At 40.0% G+C, this 27852-nt stretch overlaps 1 protein-coding gene across 3 annotated transcripts in view; it reads left to right on the top strand.

The window, feature by feature from the left end:
* The first annotated feature begins 416 nt into the window (after positions 1 to 416).
* LOC107088150 (protein bicaudal D homolog 2-like) overlaps positions 417 to 27852 on the top strand; it is a 42226-nt gene continuing 14790 nt past the window's right edge. For all 3 annotated transcript variants that reach the window (XR_001481369.1, XM_015380131.1, XM_015380130.1), the window contains exons 1-4: positions 417 to 883; positions 17611 to 17823; positions 26912 to 27064; positions 27560 to 27774. Coding sequence is in view for 2 of the 3 variants with exons in the window: in XM_015380131.1 (XP_015235617.1) it covers positions 644 to 883; positions 17611 to 17823; positions 26912 to 27064; positions 27560 to 27774 (821 nt within the window). In the remaining variant the exon portion in view is untranslated. The remainder of the gene's footprint in view (positions 884 to 17610; positions 17824 to 26911; positions 27065 to 27559; positions 27775 to 27852) is intronic.

Raw genomic sequence — 27852 nt, 5'->3', positions numbered from 1 at the left:
ATTGCTGTTCTCTACACTTTAGATTTTAAAATGGAAACAATTTATTTATTATTACTATTATACTATTTATCTATTTTTTATTTAACAATTCAATGTATAACATGGATGCATAAAAACCCTCATTGTATTCCAGTGTTAAATTCTGTTTAAAGTTAAAGATTGTAATTAAAAATGTCATGTATTTAAGGTCATTCTAAACCACTTTATAAATAATATTTCTGTTTGTAAAGGTTTTAACCAATTGCCAATCACATTTTAGATGGTTATTTTTGTCTCATTTCTTTCATATCTATTTACTAAAATTCAGTCTCTTTGCCAAACATGCTCTTATTTTGAAAAGAGGAAACACTTTAGTATTCTTCCGGCTCCGTGCTGGCAATTGATCCTCTGACTCAGTCCCCGGCTCAATCACTCTGACAAGCCGGTGGAGAGGCGAAAGAAGCCTCGGAGCAACGATGATGGAGCGTCTATAAGAGATAACAGAAGAAAAAAAGGCATAAGAAAACAAAACAAAGAAACTACATGACCAAAGAAGCCAAACTATAACCATGCAATCTAAAAACAGACGAATTTGAGCCGGCGCTGCTTCTTTCTTCAAGGTTACACCGGCCCTACGTCTTCTGTTCGCAGCTCAGCTGTAGATATGATGTCCGCAGAGGAGCAGGGATACCCCGCAGCCACGCTGCTGGAGGCCGGGCCGGAGTGGCTGCGGGCCGAGGTCGAGCGTCTTTCCCGGGAACTGAGCGAGACCACCAGCGAGAAGATCCAGGCGGCGGAGTACGGGCTGGCGGTGCTGGAGGAGAAGCAGCAGCTCAAGCAGCAGTACGACGACCTGGAGATGGAGTATGAGGCTGTCAGACAGGAGATGGACCTACTGAAAGAGGTAGAAAATAGCCCTGATCCCCTCTTAATATATTATGGCAGCTTCATTACATATATATAGGTGTGTGATAGAGGGATACAGTTCATTTTTAAATTTACATGAAAATCATTCTGCAAGGTCAAGACTGCATGAGGAGGCAGGGATGCTTCCACCCTCCCCCTCCATGTTCAGGGAGTCCCCACTGCACTGCCACCTTTATTTATTGATGCAGCTCCTTGATTTCAGTTCTGGCTTGCAGATAAGCCTTCTATGTTCCTACAGTCTGCTCTTTAATCATCATGAGAAGATTTGCCAAGTGTTGAGGTGGAATCAATAAAATGGGCAGAGTTCTGTGCAAGGCGTGGGCAGGTTACTGGTATAAAGATGTTTAACAGCTTCAGAGGAGTATATGCACCAATCAGTTGGATGCGGTGTTTGATTTAATGCATTAAAAACATTTTGTTTTTTATGTTTTCTGCTGAATGTAGAGCTCTGTCTCCATAAAAGAACCTGCAGCTCATTTTCTCCTCCTTTTATGCTGAATAATTCCCTGGGAAACCTGAATTCTTTATTATTATTATTAATCACTGCATTGAACAGGGACTTTATATGTTGCTGCACACTTCCAGTCAGATGGCTTAAAGAAGAGCCATGCATTTTTAGGCAGCTGTCAAATTTGGTTGCTCTGAAATATTTTCTTGCTCTCTGCTGCATAATGGGCAACTGAAACCTATTAATTGATTTAGTAGTGTATTTTATACATAAATTTCTAGATCCGAGTTTAAACAAACATGTTTATTTTAATATGAAATAATTAAAAGTATAAGAAATATGTTTTACTAGCGATTGGGATGATTTCTATTTTTCTGTTCTAGGTAAATGGATTGAAATCATGTTAATCTCTACTTCAATGTCATAAAATGTTGTTATCTAGATTTATCACTGTAGCCACTGCTAGAGGGTTTGCATTACTCACTTTAATTTGAATTTCAAGGTTGTGGATGTTAGATCTGTCTTAAAATGTCAGTTAGACAGTCTTCTGAGCTTGCTGGGGCTTTGGAAACAAGAAATTCTGGTTCCGTTGAGAAAGGCGGGAGCATGTTTGAATTTTGAACCTTCCCGCTTAGAAGTGAACGGCCAACAGCTGACGCCAGCAGAGTTACGACCCTTAGGGAATGGAAAGAATGTTGAGCGGCCTGGTTAATAAGGGCCTGAGGAGTCAGATAAAGGATGTGTCTGTTTTTTTCCTGGACAATAGCTTTACTTATTTTCCTCTGTCGAATCATGCTGCTTCTAGTTTTCTTCTTCCAGCAGCGATTTGTCACTGGGTTGTTATTCAGATGGGAAGAAGTGTGCTGTGGATCTCTTCTCACAGCACACGAAGAAAAAAAGAAAACCAAAAAAAAAAAAGCAGATTCCAGATTTGAAACCACTGGGTAACTCATGGTTGCTCATATCCTCGTCTGATGTGCTCATTCCCCCTGTGTCCTTACGATGGCTGAAGTTAAAGCTTACTTCACCGTCTTACTTTTTTTTGCCAGAAATCTGCTCATCTCCTCTTAGGACTGTTTTCCAGCTGCTGTTCTCAGTCTTCCGCTGGCCCTCTCTCTGGAGGATGTGGGTTTTTTTTTTACTATTTCAGCTGCTGCAGCACAACTTTCCCAAGTTTTTTCTTGGCATAAATGCCTCCCTCTGTTACAGAAGAGCTACAGTGAAAAGCTTGGGATAGAGAAACCTGCTCAGAGGCAGTCTGAAGAGTTTAACCATGACTGTTTTAATTAGATTATTTCCTTTTTTCTGCAAAACGCGTCATGAAAATATCATGAACAATCTAAAGTATCCATCCATCCGCCATCCGTCTGTCTATGTGGTTTATAAAATTCAGTCGTTTGCCAAGAGCCCTGGCAGAGATTTTCTATCTTTTGCCTTTGGGTGGGGTTGTGCTGGGTGGAGATCTGATTTTAACTTGCAGGAGCTCAACTCTTTGATGCCTTATCCTGGTTAAGTTCAACCATGAAGGGCAGAAAATGATGTTATCACACTGGAAGCACAAAAATCCCCCCCAAATAAAAACAGGAAGTTGAACTATATCTTCCGATTTCAGATTTTGGTGAAAGCTTAAAACAGCCTCATCCTCCCAGCCACTTTACATTCTCCAATGTGATGCTCTCTTTCTGCAGCTGTGACAAAAGCACCCTGGATAGTAAAACCTTCAGCCAGGTGTAAACGTCGTGCTTTGCTGTGTGCACACATGACCTTTACTCACGCACAATATTGGGAACAAACCCCTCCTTTTCAAAGGAATACTCAATGAGTTGCTTAACACCCGATCCCATGGAGAAACTGTAAACTTTGGCTCACAAAGTAAATCATTAAGGACTCTCCATACTGTTTAGAAATACCAACATACCTCTCTGCTTTCTCGTAGAGAGAAATGGCAAGAAATCAATAGGACAGTGAGCAAACTACGAATGAATAGCCAGTTTTCAGCCTCTTGGCCAAATTCCACTTGTACTTCCATACCACGCCCCCCCTGCCCCCCTCCTTGCTGCTCTAGAGGCAGGAAGATGGAGGAATGCTGTGCTTTGCTGTTGCTTAGTAACAGCTATCCTCCATGGTTTGCTTCCAGAAGCAGTTATGCCTCTTCAGCAGGTGCTGCTGTGTTTCTAGCTACATTCTGAAGTAACACCATTAGTGTAGATGTACCGTATTAGGTTGACTTTTATTTAAGCTTTTCTGAATATTTTTTATGATTTTGTCTGTTTTTCCCTGTAACATGGTCTATTATTTGCTTCTGGATTATTTGCATACATTAGTAAAATGCTGCTTCTTGCTTGGAATCCACTAGTCCGTCCTTTGCTTTCTACTTTATTTAGAGCAGTGCAGTTGTGTGGCTGCATGTCATGCCACCGCCTGTGGCTCTGTAGTGCAGACCCACTGCAGCATTCTGACAGAGAGATCCCCCCCCTGCTGCCTGATGCTCATTATGATTCTGTGCTCTGTTTGAAGGCATAGACTGTGAAAAACCTAAGACTTTTCTCTGCTTTCTAATAGTTTCATACTCATGTAATGTTTTCAATATTTCTTTAAAGTCAAATCTGAATAGTGTGATATGCATTGGTATTTTATTTAGCCCTATTTTCTATTATATCTTTACATAAAAAGCACAGAAACCGAAACATAAACACAGCATCGCCAGCACCCCTGAACCAAGCTTTGAAACTCTCCTGTTCACCGTTTCACTGAACTGAGAGGCAAGGAGAGCATTTAACAGATTATTCAGGCAAAACACTTAGATAGAAAAGTTAACTCTCCACATCAGTCTGAACACACCATCCCCACAATGAAGCACGGTGATGGCAGAATCATGCTGTGGGGATACTTTTTTTGTGTTGTTAGCAGGGATGCAGAACCTGGTTGTAGTTGGTAGGAAGATTTAGAGAACATGTACCAGATAGTTTTTTTGGGGAAAAAACTGGTTAGAATCTGCAGAAGACTTTAAGCAGGAACAGAGATTTATCTCTTCCTGTTCCTGAGGAAGAACGCATCAAAACACACAAGACTGGTTTAGATCAAAGCAAACAAGAGTTAAAATGCCCCAAATCCCTAAAACTGGGCATACACTGTACGATATTTTCAATCGTTGTACTCAGCTACAGCTCAAACTGTATGACGAAACCGCAAAGTTTAAAAGTTCCCAGCTCGTGATGCATGTTCTTACATTGTGAGGCTCGACACTCTGATGCGATCTAACTGCTCACTCTGCACATCAAAAAACCACAAGTCGGACTCTGCACCAGAGATGCTGCTGGTTGGAGTGGTCAGTCTGGAAGAAGAACTCCTTTTCTTTTTTTTTTTGCACATGTACAGTGCATGAGGTTCCTCTTAAATCGGCTTATAGATTCTTGTAGCTCTGCTTCAACAGATTTTGCAAAATATTTGATTTTCTCCTGACGTTATAATTCCTGATCGGGAGGTGGTCGCGAGAGGCTGATTGCCTCTCAATTCCCCTTGTATACTACACGACGCTGGATGAGGCTGAAACTTGGACCGATCCAAAAAATTCTAGCACGACTGGAGAATCAGCCTGAAAAGAACAAAAATCATACAGTGTATGCCTGGCTTAGATAGAACTGCTAAATGTCTTTTAAGAAGAAGAAAGGGTAAATATCAAACTTTTCCCAAAATGCAAACTGTAATAATCAAAATGCTGCATTGGTACAGGTTAACAGCTAGTTAAGAGGTTGTGTAGGGGTAATGAAGTGGGGATGTTTTTGTCCTCTGCTCTGAGGATCTAAGCTTTTCTTAAGCTGATGTCGTCAGTTCGGAATCTCATCAGATAAACACTGCGGTCCCAAAGACATCATCTTCACATAAAGACAAAGGGCTATTATATGTGCCTCAGTCTTGTTTTTTTTTTTTTTTGCTCATTTCTTCTCATTTCTCTCCTCCTGGTTCCATTCAGCCTACAGAGTCCAACTTAAACAAAAGCTTTCACTTTGCTTGTACATCGTCATGTACCCGAGACCCAAACAGTCAGTCTCTCTTTTCTTCTAACCTCCCCTTCATTTCTGTTGTCCAGTCAGTAAAGCAGCAGCTGTGCGATGCATTGTTGGGTTCAACCAGACAAACACTAAGTATCATGAAGCCAAGACAGGCCCACAGCCTTTTTGTCTCTTTGCCTGTAGCCCATTGGTGCTAACTGGTCCCCAGTGTCACAGATGTAGAGATGGGTAAATGGGAGGAGAGGACCATATGTGACAAAAGGAATATTGAGAGAGTTGTTCCATTGTGGCTATATTTGAAAGGTTTGTCTGCTTTACAGTCCCTTTTGAAATGGGAAACCATTAAAGGGTAAGAATCCCTAACAAAGACAGCTGACTCTGAGGTCTGTCTGTGATGTTGAATGGGTTGTAGGGTGATTGGATGTCAGCGGAAAATGCAAGAAGGAAAGAAAACCATCTGGACTATATTTGAAGTTTAAATAAAGTCACTCTCCTTTTGTGGAACTGTAACAACAAACAATGCTCGACAACTCTGTTTTTGGTTTTCTCTTTTACTTCTTTCTCCTGACGGACTATCAGCTTTTTCTCTGTTCCCAGTCGTGCTTCTGTATCCAGACCGATGCTTCCACCATTGTTTCTGGCTGCCTGATCTTGTCTTGTATGCATGATTTTATTTTTCCAGAGAGAAAGGCTGCAGTTAAGGGGTAATCTTTTCTAAATGGCCCTAAATAAAGTCCCAAATCCCCTACCCTCTGGACATAAGAGGATGAATCCCAGCCGCTATGTGCAGGGCTTACTGCAATCTGGGAGTCTGCCAGGCCCAACCACACTTATTAGCAGCCTCTATAGCCAGATACAGCTAGTTGCTTTTTGACATAATGCTTATAGGGGCTCCAGTCTCCCACTTCTGATCCATTACCCTACTGCAGTGGTAACCACAATAATCTGTGCAGTCTCAGTAAAAAAAAAAACACTTTATCTTAAAAAATAATTTCCTCTGCGTCCTTGGGGCTTATCCTCACATTCCACTTTTATAGACATATGGTGTCATAGAGCGATGAAAGATTTACTCCACTTAGTTTAGGTGTAATGGTCCAGCCATAATCCAGAATGATTTTAAAAGCTCATCTAATAAACAGAATACCACCAGCAAACATCCAGTTCAAACTAAGGTCAAGTTTACGCTGAAAACTTTGTTTATGGAAGCCGGTGTGCTCCATACCTTAGTGAATGCCTCTTTAGATCTGCTTTGAGTAATATATGTAGAGGATCAATTAGTCTTGGGTAAAAAGCAATGGGAAAATAAACACAATAACCGTTCTTTTCTTCAGTGGATCTTTCTCTCAGCCAAAATAAAGTTTGAGTATTTTTCTTATGTGCCAAAAGAATAAATGGTAGTTAAAGTAACAAGTTATGCCAGAGATAGCTGTTTTCTTATGGTAGTATTAGAAGCATCTAAATCTAAGGGTGCATTCACACTGCTGGTCTGGTCCAGGCATTGGTTCCTTGTGAAAGTGAGAAAATTCACTCCTTCTGCTGCCAGGTTTGCTTTCGCACAGAGGTTTTAAGAGTGGGCCAAACATCATCATGCAGATGGAATGGATTTTTTGAAAAGATTTGGTGGTGATTGAGAAAAATAAAAATGTTAGAAGAAAGAAGTCTGTCTCATGGGGTTTCTGTTGCTGCTTTGCGGTTTAAATGTTGCTGTACAGCAGCACCTCTTCACTACTCCATGTATGTTCATAAGACATTTTTAATCTTCTTTTTCTACTTGAGAAACTGGACTGTTACATTTAACCGCATTCCAAAGACTTGGTGTAAAAGGTCCATTAATAGTACAATTGCACTGATTACGTGCTGCATACACTGATAATGACAAGAGTTCAGAGATATAAACCATAGTCCAAACCTCTGTTACATCATGATAAAAAAGTCCAAGTCACATGAAGTCTTCAAGCTGTGATTTATTTATTTTCATTCTGGTTCCCGCTCTGAACTTTTACTTCTGCAAAAATATCTTGCAACATTTTTTTGAAAAGTTCATCAAGCTAACATCAAACTGCAAGGAAGTCTCTTTTTGCTACCATACAGATATGCCAAAGTATGCAAAGAACATAAAGTAGTCAGATTCTATTTCTATAAAGTCGATTGTTCATGTATTGTAGAGAAGCTTTGTTGAAGGCCTGCGGGGTCGTGATTCTGTTACTATAATCCATTTACTGAAGACTAGGAGCGGATAAGGCAGGAATCCAGGCTAAAAGCAGCGGATGAGGTCATGGCAGTGACTATGCCTTACACAATACACCACGGTCCACTCAGACAAAGGTCAGTCTCTTGTTTTCCTTCTTCTAAACTGTAATCTGACAAAGAAGGAAGTGTCACTGAACACAATACTTACTTATCCTTAGTCTCCCATAAGCATCAGTGTCTCGCTGTCTTTTGTACATCCGATTATAATTTCACCAGCTAATAACCCTGATCTTCTCTTTGTTCCTCTTATTGTTTTACCTTTACATTAATGCCAAATAGGTGGTATGAAATTTCATGCTATAAAATAACCCTTAATTATAATGATATTTACTGAAAAGTATATTATATGATTACATTTCTAAACAATAAAGAAATGCTTATTTCAGTCACTGTTTAAAATAAAAGGCTTAAATAATGAGATGTGGGTTGGTTGGTGATTCTGTTTGTTAGGAATCCTGCCTTCATCCTCCTCTAGATAAAGCCCACAGGATTTTTTTTTTGTTTGTCTGAGGTCTCCAACAGACTTTATCTTCTTCGCTGCAGATTCAAAGCAGCATGATTGGCAGAATGTTCCCTCATGAGGAACATGTAGGGGACCTTCAGTGATTGTTTCCAGCCTTGTTTGATTCAATCTTATCTCAATCTCAAGGTCTCCATCAAATCTTTTTTCTTCCTGCTATTGAAAACAAGTGGAAGCTGGTCTCCCCTTCCCCCAGCTCTTCATCCTGTTTACTTGTAAAATCCTGTTTTTAGCCGAGAGGAAGCATATGAAATATGACCCTTTATCTTTCCGGGTATTTTTTTCAGTGGATTGAAGGAAGTGACCGCATCTGGTTCATTAAGCAAGGCTCCTCATTATGGTTTTATTATTTAAATGGAGGTAGAATAATAATATTGTGGAACTGATCTAACCTGTGGCCCATGCTGAATGCAGCCGCCGAAGGTTATTTTAAAATTGAACAGTGAACTGTTAAGATATGCTAGTGCACGCTCCATGTGCATGACCTAAAGAAACAAACTTGGGGTTGGCTCTTGTAGACAGATGGCCTGTGCCCCACCCCACCGTCAGATATACACATCTGAAGGCTTTAACATGCTCCACCCATATGGCCCCACCACTAAACAGGAGTTTAGTCTGCATTTTCTGCTTCCACATATCTTGGTGTGCCCTCTAATTTGAAACAGTAGATAATAAGATCAACTGAAGACAGATGTTCCCCTTTTGATGATATGATTACATTCCTGCTTGGCCCGGACTCGTTCAGCCTTGCTCAATCATGGCTTTTATGCTCCGACTAGCAGAGTGATGTCTCCCGTGTCACGTCAAGTAATTAAACAGCCACTGATTTTTCTGAAGCACAGCCTGCTTTTAATAGATCATCTATTCAAACATAAGTAAACCCAATTTCCAGGGCTGTCCAATCGCCCTGGGGCTCCGTCTTGCTTTAACACCACTGTGCAATCAGAGAACAGCAGCATTTCTACATTCCTTCCTCTCGTTACTCCTCCGCCACCTCCCCCCCTCACCCCTCTGCTCTTGGACCAGGCCCCCTTTTGTAAATAGGCTACTCGGTCTGGTTCCCCCATTACAGTTTGCAATACCTCACTCTCATTGGGCCCTCACTCTGAAAATTGAAGGCTTTGCTTTTCAGAAGAGAAGGAGTAGATGGGAGGGAAGAAGGGAGGCAGGAAGCTGGATGTCACATTAGAATCTGAAGCTGGAGATGTGAAGGAGGTGGGAATGTGATTTGGAGGTTTGCCAAACTCACAGGGGTCCTTGAGAAAAGCAGATAGAGAGAGGAAATCTGTTTGGAGGGAGGGAGTGCATGGGCTTCCTGTGGGAACCAGCTTGTTTTTTATATACGGTATATATGGGAGACAAATGAGGGATACTCTGTCAGCTGGCTAAAAGAGTTGAAATCTGGGACTATCTAGCTTTGCTTTTACTTCACAAAGACAAAGTATTCAACAATCCGCTAAAGAGACCAAGAGTCCTTAACCATGCATTGGCTACAAAGTAAGGGCTGCAAACTAGAGCAGCTTCACAGTAACAGTGTGTGCACTGGCATTGCAGTGTTTGTTTGCAGCTTTATCCACCTGCCATGAATGCACAGTTGGATACCACTAATATATTTATGCTGTTGGATGGAATCTCACACCTGACACAGATGGAAGGTAGATAACGGATGCATTGAGTGTTGAAAATAATAAAATCCTAATGCAAATTTCTGATAACCTAATTCCTGAACTCAGTGGAAATTTGATTCTGTTAGTGGAGAAAAGGCAGCTGTTGTTGCAGTTGTTGCAACTAACTATATTGAATGTGTTTGTTTTTTGTTACTGACAGGTATAGTGGGATATTTTCATTTGATATATATTTATTATTATATGTCATGATGACTGCTGTAAAAAGCAGCCAAGTAAAGTTAGAGTTTTAATGTGTTTTTAGGATAATCGAGTTCAGCCAATGATCCAACCGTGGACAAAAATCATTTTGGGAAAATTAATTCAATACAGTTATTTATGCAGCCTGAGCTGCATGAAGAACTCGATTCTGAGGGCATTACCAGGTACAATGGCAGATTGTAATACTTTTTTTGTTTTTTTTAGAGATGCACCAATTCGCTACCAGGATCATATCAGCTCTAATATGAACTAATTAGCTGGATCGAATATTTGTGATCTGATATAGGATATCAGAGATCTAATCAAGTGCACTTTACATAGAGCTTTTATTTCTTTTTGTGGATTTTCTTTTACTTTTATATTTAGGTTAATTTGTTATCTTTTTTACCATTATGTCAAGGCTAAAACTTTCACTTTGCAAAATGTGTTCAATTGTTTAATCGGATCAGTATTGGCCGATAAACTCAGTCCAGGTATCGGAGTGGATCGGGAAAAACTGGATCTCTAGTTTAATTGCATGAAACAGATTGTTAGGTGCCTTTATTATGCTGACCTTTTTATTTTGCTCTTGCATAAACTGTCTCTGAGCCGCCTAGTTCCCCGCAGATTAACATGAGACATTTGGCCACCTGACTAATGACAGGAACACGAGAATTCAAAAATGTATGCTCGCTGTTTTGAGTTTGAACAGGGCTCTAACACAACCTATCGGGATGTAGATGATGGAAAAGTGAAGGATGCCTTTATCATGACTAATAATTGCGTTTTATTTCAATTTTCCTTTCGATTTTCACAAACCCCAAGCTTGTAGTTGTTTAATCATAGGCTTTTGGCTTTCTTTGAGTGTCCATTGTTACAGGACCTTACTGCAACCACTGTGTGGAAAAAGTGTTTACTTTTACTTGTATGGATGCATCTGCATGCTATCTGCAAATCTCTCTATCTTTCTTTGCAGAGAAAAACCCACTTCAAGCGTTTAACCACCACCCAAAGGGCTCAAGAAAGAAATTTAGTTTCTTGCTCTTGTTAAATATAGTCTGATAAAAAATCTGTGCCTCTGCAATTTAAAATTGGCGTTTTGTTAAATTGCATTTATATTGAAACTGCCCAGCCCTAGTAGAATTGATCCAAAAATTCCTCACAATTACCTTAAAATTTAAAAGGATGGGAGAAGAGCGTTAGTTTTTTATATGTAATAATAAGGGACTTTATAATTAAGTCTGCACTTCTCTCCGTTCAGACCAAACCCCTAGTCTGGCAAAAATGAACCTATAAGATGTACAGAGACGTCATCCATATTTATGTATACACATGACTTCAGCTACGTTCTTGTTGATCATTTCTGTCCTTCAGAGTATTAGGCTTTTTAAAAGGAAAGCATGTGAGGGTTTGAGCAGTGAGCAGACATTTGGTGGAAGAAGTCTAAAGGCCTATCCAGGAAAAAAAAATCCATCTGATTTAATGATTTTTTTGTTTTTTACCTAATTAAAAGGTTGAAATAATTAAACCAATCAAAGAGCAGTGTATAAGTTGTTCAACCAGATCTCTGATTGGAGAGAAATGGCTGTATTGGTGAGGGCTACCACCAGCCATCTGCACAGCCTTCGCCTTTACTGGCCGCCCCACGCTCTATCACTGTAATTGGCCTTGTAACCATAACGACTCCCACTCCCCTGGGGTGCGGGCGCGTGGACCTGGGAGATCTCATCCAGACAGATTGCCTAGCAGAAAGGGGAAGCGGCAGGCAGGCAGATTACAGGCAGGCTCAGATAAGGCTCCTTTTGCATTGCAAATGACTGAGGTTGTGAATACTCCAAGCTGGTACTGTTAGAGCATCCTGAGATAAAGAAACCAGAGTCCAGCTCTGACACCGACGTACGGGTGAAATGGGAAGCCTATTGAATTCTTGCCGCCCTCCTGAGACCCTGCAGGCTTTTTTTTTTCTTCCTTCATACAGTTGAAGCTGAACAATAGATTCAGAAATAAACAGATGCTTCCTTTTTATTATTAAATGATTGTTAATGTTAAATAATTAAAGAAACAGTTTACAATTTTGTTGTAGCAGAGAAACGTAGAAAATTCCTTGTTTCCTAGTCAACCAAACTCTTTGCTTCTTGTGTGTCCACATACACATAATATAATCTCACCAACAAAGGGATTTTTAGTCACAAATAACCAGCTAGAAGGCTGAGTAAATGACACAGATTCCTTAGCTTACTGCTGTGGCCTTAATGACTATTTTTACTCTGTAATAACAGAGGAACAGCACTTTACTGACAGTATTTCCTTGGACTTGCAGGTAGTTCATCTTTGAAGATTTATTTTCCCCGCAATCCAGCCTTCATTAAAAAGCAAAGCATTGTGGCTGAACATGATGTCTGGTCTTACCAAAGGATCACTTCACTCAGTATCTCTAATCCTGCCTTCTGAATGTCAACCTTGCTGGGGTTTGAATAAAACATCAGATGTTCCCTTTCCTGCTGGAAATATTAAATAGTGCTGAAATATTATAGGCTTCTATAAGCAGGGGGAATTTTTGTAGCAGCTGTGCATCACTGAGCTCCTGCAGCCCAATTATCTGATTTTTATATTTCTCTGGTTGGGGATCTGCCTTTCATTTGGGCTTTCTAATGAGCCTCATGAGTGTTATTAGTGCACGGCATGTAGGACAGGGAATGCACTAATGCAGGTATGCATTTATTTTACTGTATGTCTACTTTCCCATAAGATTTCTCTCTTTTTTTCTACCCATAGCTCTGCACAGCCCCTACAGCTTCCTGGTTGTTTTTCAAGCTTGTTGTTCAAGATTGCTGTCTGCTTTTGGCAAAATCATTTTTTTCAACCTTTTCTTCTGACCTCTGCCATCTTGTTGTCTGTGTTTTTAAGCAATCGTTGCCACCGGCATACACACCCCCATTCTATTTCTATTTAAAGCATGAAGTGCTTGCAGTGCTGGTGGAGGCCGTGGTGGGCTCTCATCCCCTTCTCATTCTCCACAGATGGGTTTGAGTAAAAGCATTAGCATGAAAACAGCAGGTGATGGAGAATCAAGCATGCACTGCTTGAATTGTAAATAGGATGTGAGTGTATATGCGATAAGTCTGTGAAATTGCCCAGGCCTGTGCGAATAATAGCCCAATGGCTCTGCACTTAGCAGAGTACCAGTGGCTGTGTGCCAGGAACCATCCCTGCCTCCCTGGTTAGCATTCTCTCACCCCACAGTGAAAAAAAAAAGGGTCAAAAATACGATATGTCTGATCGGTGACAGTTTTTCTGGGATTTCTGATCGCTTGTGCTGGCTGTGGAACGTTGAAATAACCTTTACGCATTTCTGTCAGAGATAAAATTAAATCTGTGTTGTTTTTTTCTCTATATCCTCAAATTTAAAAAGAAATACATGATTAGCTACTATGCTTCTTATTATAGCACATATACCATGAGTGTAAAATAAATGAATAGCAGTGATGTAAAAGCTGAGAACTGGCAGCTGATAGAGGAGGTTTGCATATTTTATATTCATTAAAACATTAATAAACAGAGTGGAAAAGTACAGATAAGTCCACTGGTGGCTGAAAATGATCTTGATGGATTCTGACTGGTGACTCGTTAGTTAAAAAGGTCCAGAATCCAATTTCCAGACACTGACCCAACATACAATAACACCAACCAGTTGCAGTAATGGCTGCAAATACTGTTTTAAACATCTTTTAATTGCATAATGTTTCCTAATTTTGTTGGTTGTAGTGTATGTATTTTAATATACTTGAACATTACTTACAACTCAGGTAGTTCTACTGCGCCCTTTAAGTACATAAATCTAAAAAGTTATAGATGTTCAGTATTGTGTTATTTTAACAATAAATTAAAGGAATTATAGAGATCCTGCCTTCCAGTTAAAAATATATATTATGTTTTCTTAGATGTCTATACATATCTGCTTTTTATTTGGGCTCCAATATGGTGAGTGAGAGCAGGTATTTCAGCAGGTAACAGGAAGGTTTGAATAGAGTGCCACAAAGTTTCTGTGTTTTATCTTTTTGAAAAAAAAATGTATATAAGGTTCCACATTGTTGAAAATATAAACATTGACCCTGCCTCTTTAGTAATGCTAGCTGCACTCATGGCAAACGTAAATTATATTTACATTTTTCTCATGTTTAAAGAACTGCTAAGGGAAAGAAGGCCTTAAAAATATTTTCAATTTGCTTAAATCTGAATCACGCGTATAAACTTTCTCCATAAACGGCAGATCAGCAATCAAACTTACATTTTGATGTGTCTCAAACAATAACTTTTGAACTCCAGACATATAAATGACAAAGTCTCTACCTCTAGAGACATGGCCAGCTAAATATAGAACTAACACAGACCTCGGAGCAGTTTGTGTTAAACTTTCTGGATTTGCAGTGGCCTGTGAATTTAGAGCCAAGAGAAGAACAAGGCATTGAGTATTTATCATCATAAAGTGTGACTCCACGTGAGCTGAGATTCACGAGGCAGGAGCTTCCTTTCCGTTTGTGCATTTGCCTTTTTTGCCTCTTGTTCCTCCTCTCTTCCTCTGCAGTGGCTTACAATAGGAACCCAACCAGCTATCAGCCATTGGGGTAGCTGAATCACTGCTATGGCATCCCAAATTGACCTCCGCTCTCCAGCCATCTGTGTATGAGCAACAGAACCAGGCGACACCACAAAACATTAGTGTATTTAGCATTCAGTGCAGGCTCTCAGAGCCCCAGAGTTCTGCTGAGGAAACTCATAATCGAGGTGCAGAGTCAGCCCACACACTGGTCTAAAGACGCTAACAAACATTCATTTGTGGCATTAGAGTTTTGAGACCAAACATTTTAGTCATCTTTGGTAATCCAAGTGTTTGCATAGGTCTGCTTGGATTTGTTTCTCAGTTTTTGAAGCTCTTCACATTTCTGACTGCTTACAGATTTCACACCACATTGGATTATATGTATCATTACTGGATCTTAGGTGCTTTCAAGTCTATTCTCGCTTGTTCACCAAATCCAGAGTCTGCAGTGTTTTATAACCTTACAATTTCCCTTACTGCTAAAAAAACCTTAATATTATCCAGGAACACCCGAGCCCGAAAATAGATCCTGCATGCCGCTAAGTACAGATTTATTGATCTCACTTTCACCTGCAAGACCCCCATCTCTCTCCCCTGCTGTGTACTTGCCTCACAGGTCGAGTGAATCATAAGCAGAAGGCCTCTGTGTTGGAAAAACAAGCAGCAAACAGTGTGGTCTGTGTTTATCCTGCAGTACGTTCCTTTTTCCATGTAAGGTGTTGGGCATAAACACAGAGCAGATCTTCTTGAACAAAACCTCAGTGTCCTGCTTTGTATCACCCTTTAATCATTAGATCTATCTTTTGAACACCATGGCCCTGCTCCGATTAGATGAACAGTATCACGAGTCCTGCTGTGTTTAGGCACATGCCTTTGTTAGATCTAATATGGTCATAACAATACTTGTTAAGTTGCTGTGTTTTTCTGTTTTGTTTGTTTTTAAGTCGAACACTATAAAACAAACCAAAGCCAAAAGCAGGCTTTATCGAAACTAAAAACACAGAAAGAGCAACACGCTTCTTCCGCCTTATAGTCTCTATCAGTTCACCCAAATAGGAGTTTTTTCTGGATAACCCAGACGCACAGATCCTTATTTCTGATGTTGGAAATTGTTTGAGGAAGTCATAATATCCCAGTTCGAGAAGGTGGAGGAAATTAAAGCAGGATCAGAGTTCACTCGTTTTGTGGCTCTTCTCGTCAGTCATATAAGGTTTAAGATTGTACTGACACTGTACTTTGGCCTTTGAACTCTACTCTAACTAAAAAGGGCCTTGGCGATGTTTAACCTTTCATGGATTTGTTTTAAATCACACTTCAGTGAGCAGACAACTAATGTACACAAACACAATATTCATCTGGTGAAATTTTGTAAACTCAGCAGGCTGCTCATTGTAGGCTTGTCTACATGCATCAGTATACCTGCCCTCAAACTATACCTAAACTCATCATGTTGGGAATTGAGATTAAAGTCAGTGGGTCAGTAGGGTTTGGGCAGGGGGCTGCATTTGTTTGAGTGATAGCCCTCTTTAGATTGAACGGATTGTCCCCTAAGATCCCCCCCTCCCATGATTGAAATGATGGGATTCCCCTGATTTTGATTGGTTCAATCCTGTTTCCTTAATAACTTTTTAATCAAAAACAGCCTCCTGCTGATTAATGATTGGATTTCGCTGGCGCCTGGCACAGTGGGGAAAGATTTAGGAGACGCTCTAATCCACAGTTAAAAGTACTAATTGTCTGAGGATCTATTCTGAATCTTTACTGAATACTCAAATAAAATGGTTCTATTACCTGTGATAAACCTCATCCATATGGTATGTGGAATGTCTATGTGGAGGTTTTTTCTCCTGACCGACAATGGACAATTTTTAGATTATTAGATTGGTATTACAATCTAGACAAATAATAATAATAAAAAAAATAATTTACCTCTTTGAGCAAGTTGCAACAATGTATTTTGAAGTCATGGTTAACTTCTAGATGCTATGTGGATAAGGATTTGCTTGTAGATGGTGCCAAGCTTAACAGAGATAAAATATTCCTGGCTTGATTTAATCTGCTCTGCCATGTTCAATTTCTGTAGAAATGTGAGCCATCGGTTCATCATGTTACACAGGACTTTATTTTCTGATCTGCTGTTCTGCATTGAACTGCTTTTACCAATGCGGAAATGTTTCTGCAAGTAGGTCAGTTGGACAAATAAAACTAGAAATGCTCCTGGAGAAGGAATCACTGGGATTAATGCTTAGAAGCAGTCTGTCGCATGCAGTGATTTGGGGTGGCTGTCCACAGCAAGCAAATAAGATCATATTACATGTAACTGAATACACACCTGCTAAAAGAGAAATTGAAAAAATGTTTTCAGCCAAAAACAGATAAAATCAGGTATCAGATAGGTGATTAGTTGGTGAAAGGAGTGTGTGACCCAACCTAGTTTCTACTGTAATGAAGGTCTGCCTCTTTTTCTGGTTTGCTCCTGCCCTGCAGGCTGATAACGCATTAAAAATATATTAATAATATAAAAGAGGTTCTTTCATGCGTCAATCTGAAATTACATGACGGTCCTTTGCCTTTTGACATTTGATCTAAGCTACTGTATTAGAGCGTTAGAAAACAGCCCTCTTGGTTACTTAGACACTAGTCCATTTGCTCTACATTGTCTGTTTGCTTTTTCCATCTGTGGAGTCCCTGCAGAGCACCTGCAGGAGAGGGCTGCATCCTGCAGCAAAGGGAAGGTCTGGGAGGGGATTTGGTGGGTAAGACACTCTGATGCAGCGCAGATGGACCCTAACCGATAATCTCCACAGGGTGTTTTGATAGATATGGCTCTAAAGTCCTCAAGTGAACTACTAAAGACAGGATCAGTGTCAAGCTAAGGAGGCTGAATCAGAAGAAAATTTTTCTTCCATTAGCTTCTGAGCCTCATATTGTCATTTGTGCAAATAACTTGAGGTCTCTCTAAAGTTTCTAAACAGCTACCCTGTTTTTCTTCTTTTCTGCTCTTTTAGGCATTTGGACAAGCTTATACCAACCACAGGAAGGTGGCAGCAGATGGGGAAAGCCGGGAGGAGTCTCTGATCCAGGAGTCAGCTTTTAAGGAGGCCTATTACGAGCAGAGAGTTCTTGAGCTGCAGAATGAGCTGCGGCAGACGCGCAACATCCTGACCAATACCCAGTCTGAGAACGAACGCCTTGTTGCCATCTCCCAGGAAATGAAAGAGGTAAAGAGGAGCGATACAAAGTCTGTACCAGACACATTATCTAGTCTTTGCTTTTAAGGATAAAACATAATTTATAGTTGAAATAATAGATTATGGCATAGGAGCTCATCCTGAGTTTTGTCCTGTAGTTCGTTTTCACCTTTGTTAATGGTTGGAAATTCAAGTACCCTTCTGGTAAATATACTGGTATGTTCAAGGCCTTAGGTTAAAATGAAAAGAATTTAAATCAACATTTTTGTGCAAATGCATAGTCTCTCACAAGAAAATAAAAAAAATAATAATTCTCATGAGTACATTTTTCAGGCAGACGGATTCCCACTATGAAATCGTTTTCATCAGAATCAAAGCTGGACCTCCTATTGGCTCTAATAACCTGTCCTTTAAAATATAACTAACCAAAGCCTTTTTATTAATATTTAACCTTTTTCCACTTTGATCAAAGAATCCAGGGGCCTTAAGACAGGGATGTATGCCTTCCTGTTCCCCAGGGGTGTAGCTATGACTTATAATGAGACATCAAGGCTTATTTCTTTTAGCCACTCTTTGAAATATGAAAGGTAATCATGCTATTTGAGTTAGGGGTTAAGGTAGATGTGTGTTCATCTTTAATATTGGTGAACAATACAAGCTTTAGAGAATTTTGCAGTCAGAGGAGGAGTAAAAAATGCAAAAAAAACTAGCGACTGAAAAGGCATCTGTCTTGCCACACAGCAAATGCAGACGATGGTAAGAGATATAAAATAAAGTCTATAACATCCACTGTTGGAGAGCTACAGTAAGGAGGGACATCTCTGGAGTCAGAGTCTCCATAGCAACAGTTTACTTCTGTGTTTTTGTTCACATCCTCTCATTGGGATCCAATTATAGCGGATGTTGATGTTAGTCTATTTATGGTTATATGTCAAAAAGAAGTTGTTTGTTAATGCTGTTTAATGTGAAGCAGAGACAAAATGTATTGGTTTGAAATGTTCCAGTTGAATGATGATAGAGAGCGTACTTGGAGCGTCTGTATTTATAAATGTACTAACTGTCCAGGGTTAATTGTTTTAGCACATGATGGCTAAGATACACTTTGATCTGACTTAAGATGTTTTGATGACACTAATTACACTAAAATGATTGTGGGAACATGGCAGGTTTGAATTTGAGTTGGTTCACCCCACCCTTTTTTGCCCGTTAAGGTGTGTCTGTAATAACAAAAAATAATTGAGCCATGGGAAATGTGTCTGTGTTACTACAAAGATGGCACGATCCCAAATTAATTATGTTGTTGGAATCATACCATGAAAATTGTGCTCCTCTGCTGTTACACCTGAGATGGTATTTAATTTAATCTGCCTTAGAAAAAACAAACTCATCAGTGTTTATCTGAGGCTCAATAAAACCAGCTCTGTAAACCTCAACACACATTCCTCTAACTTTATCCTAATATCATGCAGAAAGCCATTATGGTCGCCCCACTTTGGACAAAGCCTGACCTCCTCTCTGCTGCTATTTACATACACTCACAGCTAATTGACCTCATTCAAGCAGACAGCAGCAGAGTTCAGAGCGTGGGCTGAGTGCCTTTGCCAGGAGTTGTGTGGAGCACGTTATGATGACATTATATTAGCAAAGGAGAAGCAGACTCTGAAATTACATTGACAAGTTTGTAGAAGCTGGCTTTAGATCACTGAGACAGGAGGAGATGAAAGGATGAAACGAGAAGAACAGAGAGGCAAGCTTTAAGAGAAGATTTGGTTTTCTCTTTGATGATGAGGTCCATGTTCCTTCAAGTCAAAACAAGGGTTGGCCATCATCAGGACCGTCAAAAAGGAAGAGATTTTGGGAGGTATACCGAATGACAAGTTTAATCGAATGAAGGGAATAGACTGCCCTCTGTAGAGTGTTTTATTTTGTTTAGTATAGCTGCATTATGATTTGGTATTCAGGTGTTTTGCTCTAGATGCACCAATCAAAACTTGTGGCCAACTTCTAATCTCAGCCTTTTGAATCTGATGGATCGGTTTACAGACTTGATATTTAGACAATTTTAGCAAATTGCAGCAGATGTTTCTGTGGTTAACATGGTTTATGTTAGTTAATTAGCAGACTTGTTTTATCTAAACTTCCTTTGCTCCATTCAGCCTTTTTATTATCTTATCTTCTCTCGTCCTTCATCGTTACAGCCTGAATGAAGTGCAAACATGTTTTACTTATTGACGATGATTAAAGCTAAATTACATTTGTTCTCTTTAGATCACAGTATCCACACTGAAGAGTGCGGTTTTAGTATCCTGGGGTAGTTTAGATATGGAGCATTCACTGATCGGAAAACAATGTGCGTTTCCGTTTTTACTGACTGGCCAATGATCAAAAATCTCAGAGTTTTAGGATTGATCATTTAGGCCACCATCCGATTTCCCTGTAAATTTGCACAACACGGACTTCTTTATCTACTTTTCTCTCTGGTTTTAATTATCTTGCCATAAGATTGTTAAACCCGGCTGCTGATGCAGAGCAGATTTAGCTACATGCTCTGTTTTGAGGTCAAGTCCCTAATAAGGGAATAGATGAATATTAAGGGAAAAAAATCCTCCTTAGTGGTGCAAAGAGAGCTGCTGGACTGACTGCTGTTTTCAGAGTCACTGTTTGAAACAGATGTCAGCTGTGCTTCTTACTAAGATTAGGAAAGGAATTAAAAAAGGCATCCCCCTGCCAAAGACTTAGGTTCTGAAGAGCTCTAAATACGGCAATAATTGGGTCAGCTGCTGCCCCCCCGATGCTGGTGGAGGTCAGTATTATGGAAGCCAGATGTGACCTTACCAAACCAAACTTTTGATCCACTTTCCTGCAGCCAAGCATCCACTCAAACATGGATGCTTTCTACAGTTACTATATCCCTGTTAAATCCATAATATTTATTACTAATACCTTCATGGTGGATTTTAAACACAAAGCAGTACTGCTCTGGCCTCAGTGACCACCCCGCTGCACTGCAATGGACCCAGTTCGCTCTAATTAGTCAGATTAAGAGTCCTGAAGTGTAAATTGCCTCATGTATTTGGGATAACGGCACCCTTCCGGGGCCCACTTTACTAGATGTTCAGTGTGTTACTGGGGGCAAATGGAGAAAACCTGGGCACTGGGGCTGGCATTGTGCAAACACTGGCAGGCCTGAAAGAAACCTTTGTCTCTGGGATTTCAAATTAGCCCAGACCTAAAGCTGGAAGGGGAGGAAGGGTGCTAGGAAACACAGAGATTGGTACAATAGAAGGAGGAGGCCTGGAATATGTTTCAAATTGAGCACAAAACCATGGCCTGTTTGAATTAGTCTGCTTTTCTCTTAAAGCACCATGTAGAGCCAGAAGGACTGGATGACAGAAATATCACAAGTTTAACTTTGATTTTTTTAAAGGTAATATTTCTACTGGTCTAAGTCTACAAAGGGATCCCAGTCCCAAAAAAAGTCTTAATTTTAGCTAAGTGGTTTCGTTGCATCTTTACTTTTGAAAAAATACATGTAAAGGCTCCAAAGCAACCTCAGTGTGATGGCTTTGTTTTCAAAATCGGTTATTGAGAAGCATAATTTCAGTATTATGAAAGCTCCTTTTACTTAACAGGATTTTATCACAGCCGTAACGTCTCAGCCAGTTACGTATGTCCCATTTAACCCAGCCAGGCTGTTTTGTGCCAAATACTCCAATGGTGGCAGAAAGCACAGATAAAGACACATTTTGCTGTTACGGCTCAGCATATAGGATTATATCCTGACAAAGAACCAGCAGCATTGTGATGAGGTCCACTGTTATAGGCATGACTTCATTAAATCCAATCTCATGTTGGCAGGGAATAGGCCTCCAGTGATGGCTGCCGTTATCTTCTAAGAATGGGAAGCTCTGCTGGATGAGTGTCAGGAAATGATCATGAAGTCTACCTTGAAACCGTTTTACACACAAGTTCTCTATTTTGAAAAGTCTACCCTTTGCCCTCAAATATTAAATTTATCAGCTAATTTTTTTTTATGTTTATTTATAGTTTTATTGTTTGTTATGAGGATAAGTGTTGAAGGTGGATATATTGATGGAATTATTCTTTAAAGCTGGAAAAAGCCGAGAGGTGGAATTCCTCCAAAAAAAGTTTATTTTTATTTTACTAATAAGAAATCTGAGAAATCTTTTATTTATTTTAAAAGTCCTGTCTTCAGTTGTGAAGTAGTGAGGCACTTGGGTTCAACAGAAATTTCCCTGGTGCTAATGATGCCTCCTCTTGCATTGAAAGGTCTGGCTTGAGTGGTAAAGGGATCCGAGGAAGGTTGCTCTTTGTTCCCTGTTATTATCATCTACAGCCACAAGGCTAAATGTAATGGGACTCAGGGTCCTTGAGGGCTCTGGGGTGTTGACGTCTGCCTCCTCATCATTTCTGCTGGTATTATTATCAAGATGGATCAGTCCTTTTTATGTAGTGTTTTGAAGGATGGGTACATCAGAAGATAAATGGAGAAAAGGCTGAAGAACTGCTTCTTTAAATGAAACAACCAAAACAGCCATAGAGCTTGGAGACTTGGAGTAGTGTCCAAATGTTTGTCTGCAGTGTTTGTATCCAGCCCCCTTTAATCTGATACCCCTAAATAAAATAGCTTGCAACAAGGAGTCTCATAATAAATCAAAAATCTCACCCTTTGACTAACTGCCTCTCTACCTCTCTATCACATAGGCTAGTTGCTACATTGAGAGTTTGTTCTTAAACACCTTTAGGGGATTTCTGTCCTTCCCTAAATAATTGCTAACCAGAATTGATTTAAACCCCAGGTCTCTGGACCATAGAGTGTTCCAGCTGCAGATCAGTGGTTACAAATAAATCAACAACAAATCACACAGACACATGTAGGACCACACCAGCACCTCCATTAATGTGTGTAAACTCATTTTTTTCCAATCTGATTCGCTCCTATCCAAATGACCCCAAATTCATTAATCCACTGAGTGCAGGGAACACGAGGGTAACCAAGTATGTTATTACGTTAGGTGCTAAGAGCACAATATGACCAGAAAATCCCTCTCAGAGTTCCCCTGATGGTTTATTTAATGTATGTCATTCAGAGGTGTGACCTTGACTGAGGTTTTTTTCTCCCTGATGGAGTCTGAGTTTCATTCATAGAATGGCAGCGGCTTGTTGCAAAGCAGAGGATAAAAGCAGATCAGCTTTCTCTCTCAGTGTTTCTGACAGCAGCACAATGCCCCTGAGCTTTAGTATTCTTTTGCCTTATTCATGTAGGTGCTTCACATGTGTTATTCATGCCTTGTGTCTCTGTGTTGAAGTGATTTCAGATCAATTTGGCTTGGTGATCCTTTGAAAGGTTTGTGAAGAACTTCTTGGTTTATTTCTTGTCCCTGGCTGCAATTGGTGGTACAGAGAGAAATTCAGGATGAGCACGACTTCCCTTCCGCTTTTCAGTTCTGATGAAGCAAAGGTTGGGCATGAGAGGGAAAAATAGTCACCAGATTGATGCAGGGCTTTTAAAAGCGCACAGATGCAGGATTGATGGAGGCACAGCGGGGGCTGGGAAAATTAGAGCAACAGCGGTGGTGAAATGGCAAGATGGAGGTCAGTGGTGCCAGCAGAGAAGTAGAGAAATGGAGTAAAAATAAACGTCATATGCTGACTCCTCTCTCTCTCTGTAATTCTTGGCTTCTGCTCTTTTTGAGTAAATGTGTTTGGAAGGACCTGACATCTACATTTTGTTTAAGTGCAAAGTGAAGTAGATGGAGTGGGAAATCAAGGTGAACAGATATTATGAGAGAGCATAGAAGTAGGATAAAATATATTTATTTTCCCCCGTCACACTGCTTGAATTCATAAATAAAACAGTCTTGTGCCACATGGTTGTCTGTCTGCCACTTCAAGAGGTAGATTCAAGTAGGAGGCTTCATGGATCTCTCTAGAAATGAAAACTTCTTTCAGCTGTTAAGAACAAAACACGGCCTTTATGTCAAATTTGTCACTGAGCCTAAGAGATCCAAACATTTCACCAGAGGTAAAGCTAATAGGAACTTTATTATGCTTAAAACAGATGTCAAAATAAGCTTCTAGTGACAGAACCTTTTAGAATTAAATGGGGCAGTCTCAAGACTTTAAAGCCTGGAACATTACCTGATTTAAAACAATTTTTTTTTATTCAGATATTTCTCCTCTGCATTTGTTCTTCTGACCTTACAAAATGCGATAGGAAAAAATCGTGAATTTGCAATTTGAGAATAGCAGCTAAACTCTGGATCTATTGTGCAAAGCTGTACCAAGAGACCTGAAATGAATAGTTGGATAAAAAATGTCTCCATATTTCATGGTGTTATTTTACGCTTTGGCAAAGCCATCTTGTGTTGGTATTTCCACCCAGTGTGTTCATTGATGACGCTCAGGTCCGTGTGGCTGATGAGCTATCAAATCATCACCTGTGGTGTCAAAAGCTACAGTGGCTGTCCATATTAGGCTATCAGGGACTATTTTTTTTGACCAGCTCTTTGGAAGGCATCGGATGTTTCTAAAAAAAAAAATAAAAATCCCTGTAACATTCCCCTGAGTGTCCTTTTGGCCCTCACACTAATAAATGTTAATAACACGGTTTCCTGAGCTCCATTTCCAGTCTGGGGCTCAGGGCAACAGGAGGTCAAAGGTCACAACCCATTTGTGCATTTTAATCAGATGTGAGTCAAATCTTAATCAGGTTCAGTGGAAGTGCCTTTTCATCTGGACTGAACGGCTCTGACCCACCAGCTGAGACACATAACCCCGATCAGGGGCTGCCAGCTGGTTCCTCTTTGTTCAGCCAAAAGAAATAGATTACTCTGGTGATGGGATTAGTTTACAGCTGTAATGAATACACTGTTTATGTTTTTGGTGACATCCAAATCAGGGATCCCCTTAATACTGCTTTTCTAGCTTTGCTTTGATTCTTCACTCAATCAGAAGTTGTTTGACGTAATGCACTAGCATGGTTCATCAGACATGTAATAACACTTAGAAATCTGCTCTGCACTTGGAGACTAATTAATTAGCTGTTAACATGTCACATGCATCTACTTCCCATCTCTGATATCCAACAGATTAAGGGAAATGTTAGCTGTAGAAGGAGGAAGGATTCACAAGCACCAGTGGTTTTTTAAATCCAGGTTATTCAATTAAAACTTTTATAGCATCTAGAAATAATTTTACAATTAGTTAATTTGTGTCCAATTCACTGTTATATTTCATAAAGACAGACTCAAACTGGGTTAGGATCAAACAATGAAGGAAGAAGACATTCGTAATTGTGTAATGAAATGGCTCGGACCAGGCTCCTTGGTAGTGGGAAAGGACCTGCCTCCTTTACAGAACCAGAATTTTCTCCAGCTCCATCCTGTCTGTTAGATTGGGCAGCTTCTGATAGGCCTGCAGCAGAGCTTTGACATATTCCTTCTCACGAAGGTGCTGATTGTAACATTGATCGATTGATCGATCGATTATGTGTAAAGTCTGGTATTTTAATGACTATAATAAAATAGTCAGTACAGGTGAATAACATTGTTGCAAAATAACAAACTCAGACAGAAGCAGGGGGCAGTGACGAGATCTCCAAGTACAGCTTTGTAAAAAATAGATTTAAAAAATACTACGGTAGATTTTATTTGTGTAAACTGATCTTTTTTTTTTTTGATTATCCACCTGTGTTTTTCAGTAGTTTTCAGATAAATGAAACAGAAGTGACTGGTTGTTCTCTAAAGTTCTCTAATGTTCCTCTGAGCCCTTCACAGAACATCTTTAATTCAAACTACTATTATTTTATAAGCAGAAGGACTCTAACTGCAGATTGTTTGATCTCTCACACCAAATGTTTGCATTGGATTTGATATCGGGGTGTCAAAACACAAGATCTTAACATAAACACACTTTTCTGATAATCTGTCATCGTCCCTTAACCTCACCATAATTGTTCTAATTGTTGTTCCATCACATGTAATGCTGATGAAATGACAGTCCTGTTTGTGACATGATGGAAGGTAAAAAATGCATAAGAACGGAAGGCTTTTGCAAACCCCTGTATGGTAATGGTATATAATCTCCAGGCAGATGTGCATGCCAGTGAAACCCCCTCAGGAGGGACCTCATGTTGCCAGCAGACTGGGCCGGAGGGAGGGGGGTTTGTGGCCACATGGCGAGGGCCAACGGGTGAAGGGATAGAGAAGGTTAATTGTCGCTTCAGTAGTAGCTAATCTGTGTCAATCTTCCTATATAATTACAACAATCCCAGTCATAGACCCTCTTCCTTCTTAGTGAGGCTTATAAAGACAAACACATTCAGTACAACTCAGTACATATTTAAATACAGATATGTGTGCTGCTTTTATAGAGAGCTTTGCATGTATTTAGTAAAGTCTATTTTTAAATATGTTTCAGTGAGGCTGTTATACATTTCCCTTTAGGCAAGCGGTGAAGTTTTGCATGCTTCATGTATTGAAGCCTTATGTTAAAAGGACACATCTCTGGCCCACCTGTCCTTTCTATTATTGATGAAGCCTTACCTGAGCAGCAGGAGATATCAGGCCACACTTAGAGTACATTACACACAGAGTGGTGTTTGGTCAAAAGAACAAACTGGAGATGAATATTAGAAATAATCTTGCTACACTGCTGCACTTATGGCACATTAAACCCAGTTTTTGTACTTTTCTTCTGCTGCTTCCTCACATTTGTTTAATTACCCCTTAGATACAAAAATGGATCCTAATGAGACTCTCTTTGATAATTGGACCATTGCAGAGCTTCCCACTCACTCAAAGGAAACGTTTGTCCATAAGAGAGAGAAAAGCAGGCTTCAGTCCCTTTAATGCGGTTAGAAGTGTCAAGTAAGAGAGCTGGTGGCCTACTGCCCAGAAAGACACCGGGCACCTACCTCCCAATGGGCACACAGTGGTTCGTCCAAATGGAAGCTCTGTATAATTTAGTAAGATTCAAAGCATTTCAAATGGCAGCTGTCAGAAAGCTTTCATCAACCAAAAAACAAGCATCTATTGCATATTTTGTCTTTAAAAAGCTTCTCGCTGACGGCTTCTCTTCCTCGGTTTTCCTACAGAACAGCGAGGTGGTGGAGCTCCAGAGGAATCAGCTGCGTGACGACATCAAGGAGTACAAGTTCAGGGAGGGCCGCCTGCTGCAGGACTACACAGAGCTGGAGGAGGAGAACATCTCTCTACAGAAGCAGGTCTCCGTGCTCAAACAGAGTCAGGTGAGAACGTGACCAGGACCATATGTTTTAATTCCAAAATGCTAATCCCAATTTTTTATTATTATTTTTAGTTCATACCTTTATTTAAAATATAATTGTTTTGAAGTTTAAGTATTTCAACTATTTAAAAAAACTTAGAAGTATTTTTATAGGTTTTAGGTGTTAACAACCATTATTAAACATTAGTTATGTTTATATTTTTCCAATATGTCTTTCCCTAAAGCAAAAAACAGTGAAATCTCTCATGCTTGGGAAAATGTTCAACTTCCGCTAAAATTTCTGCCTTTCAGTAATTTTGCAACTATAATCATCGTAATATCAGAATATGTTTTTACACTACCTCACACCGTCAGTGAATCTTAAATTTTATCTATTAACATAATTTTTTATAATGATCCTTTTAATCGTTTTTTTATCCATCTTTTTCAAGCATCCCAGGGTCGGATTCTCTAGAGTTTAATATATCCAAACTTCTGTTACCTTCAATCCGTTTAGGTGGAGTTTGAGGGTTTGAAGCATGAAATCCGTCGCCTAGAAGAAGACACCCAGTTCCTGAACAGCCAGCTGGAGGACGCCATCCGCCTGAAGGAAATCGCTGAGCGTCAGTTGGGTGAGGCTCTGGAGACCATCAAGACTGAGCGGGAGCTCAAGGCCTCGCTGAGAAAAGAGCTCTCCAACTACATGAACATCGGAGACACTCTGTATCAAAGGTAAACAGAGCAACAGCACAAGCTGCTGTCAGGTTCTTGGTGACACTTTGATATGTTAATAACATCTGACCTTTCCTC

This window comes from Cyprinodon variegatus, unplaced genomic scaffold (genome assembly GCF_000732505.1).
Source record: "Cyprinodon variegatus isolate N-32 unplaced genomic scaffold, C_variegatus-1.0 Scaffold208, whole genome shotgun sequence".
NCBI classification, from domain to species: domain Eukaryota; kingdom Metazoa; phylum Chordata; class Actinopteri; order Cyprinodontiformes; family Cyprinodontidae; genus Cyprinodon; species Cyprinodon variegatus.
The sequence above is the reverse complement of the archived record's forward strand: the minus strand, read 5'-3'. Positions and strand labels throughout refer to the sequence as shown.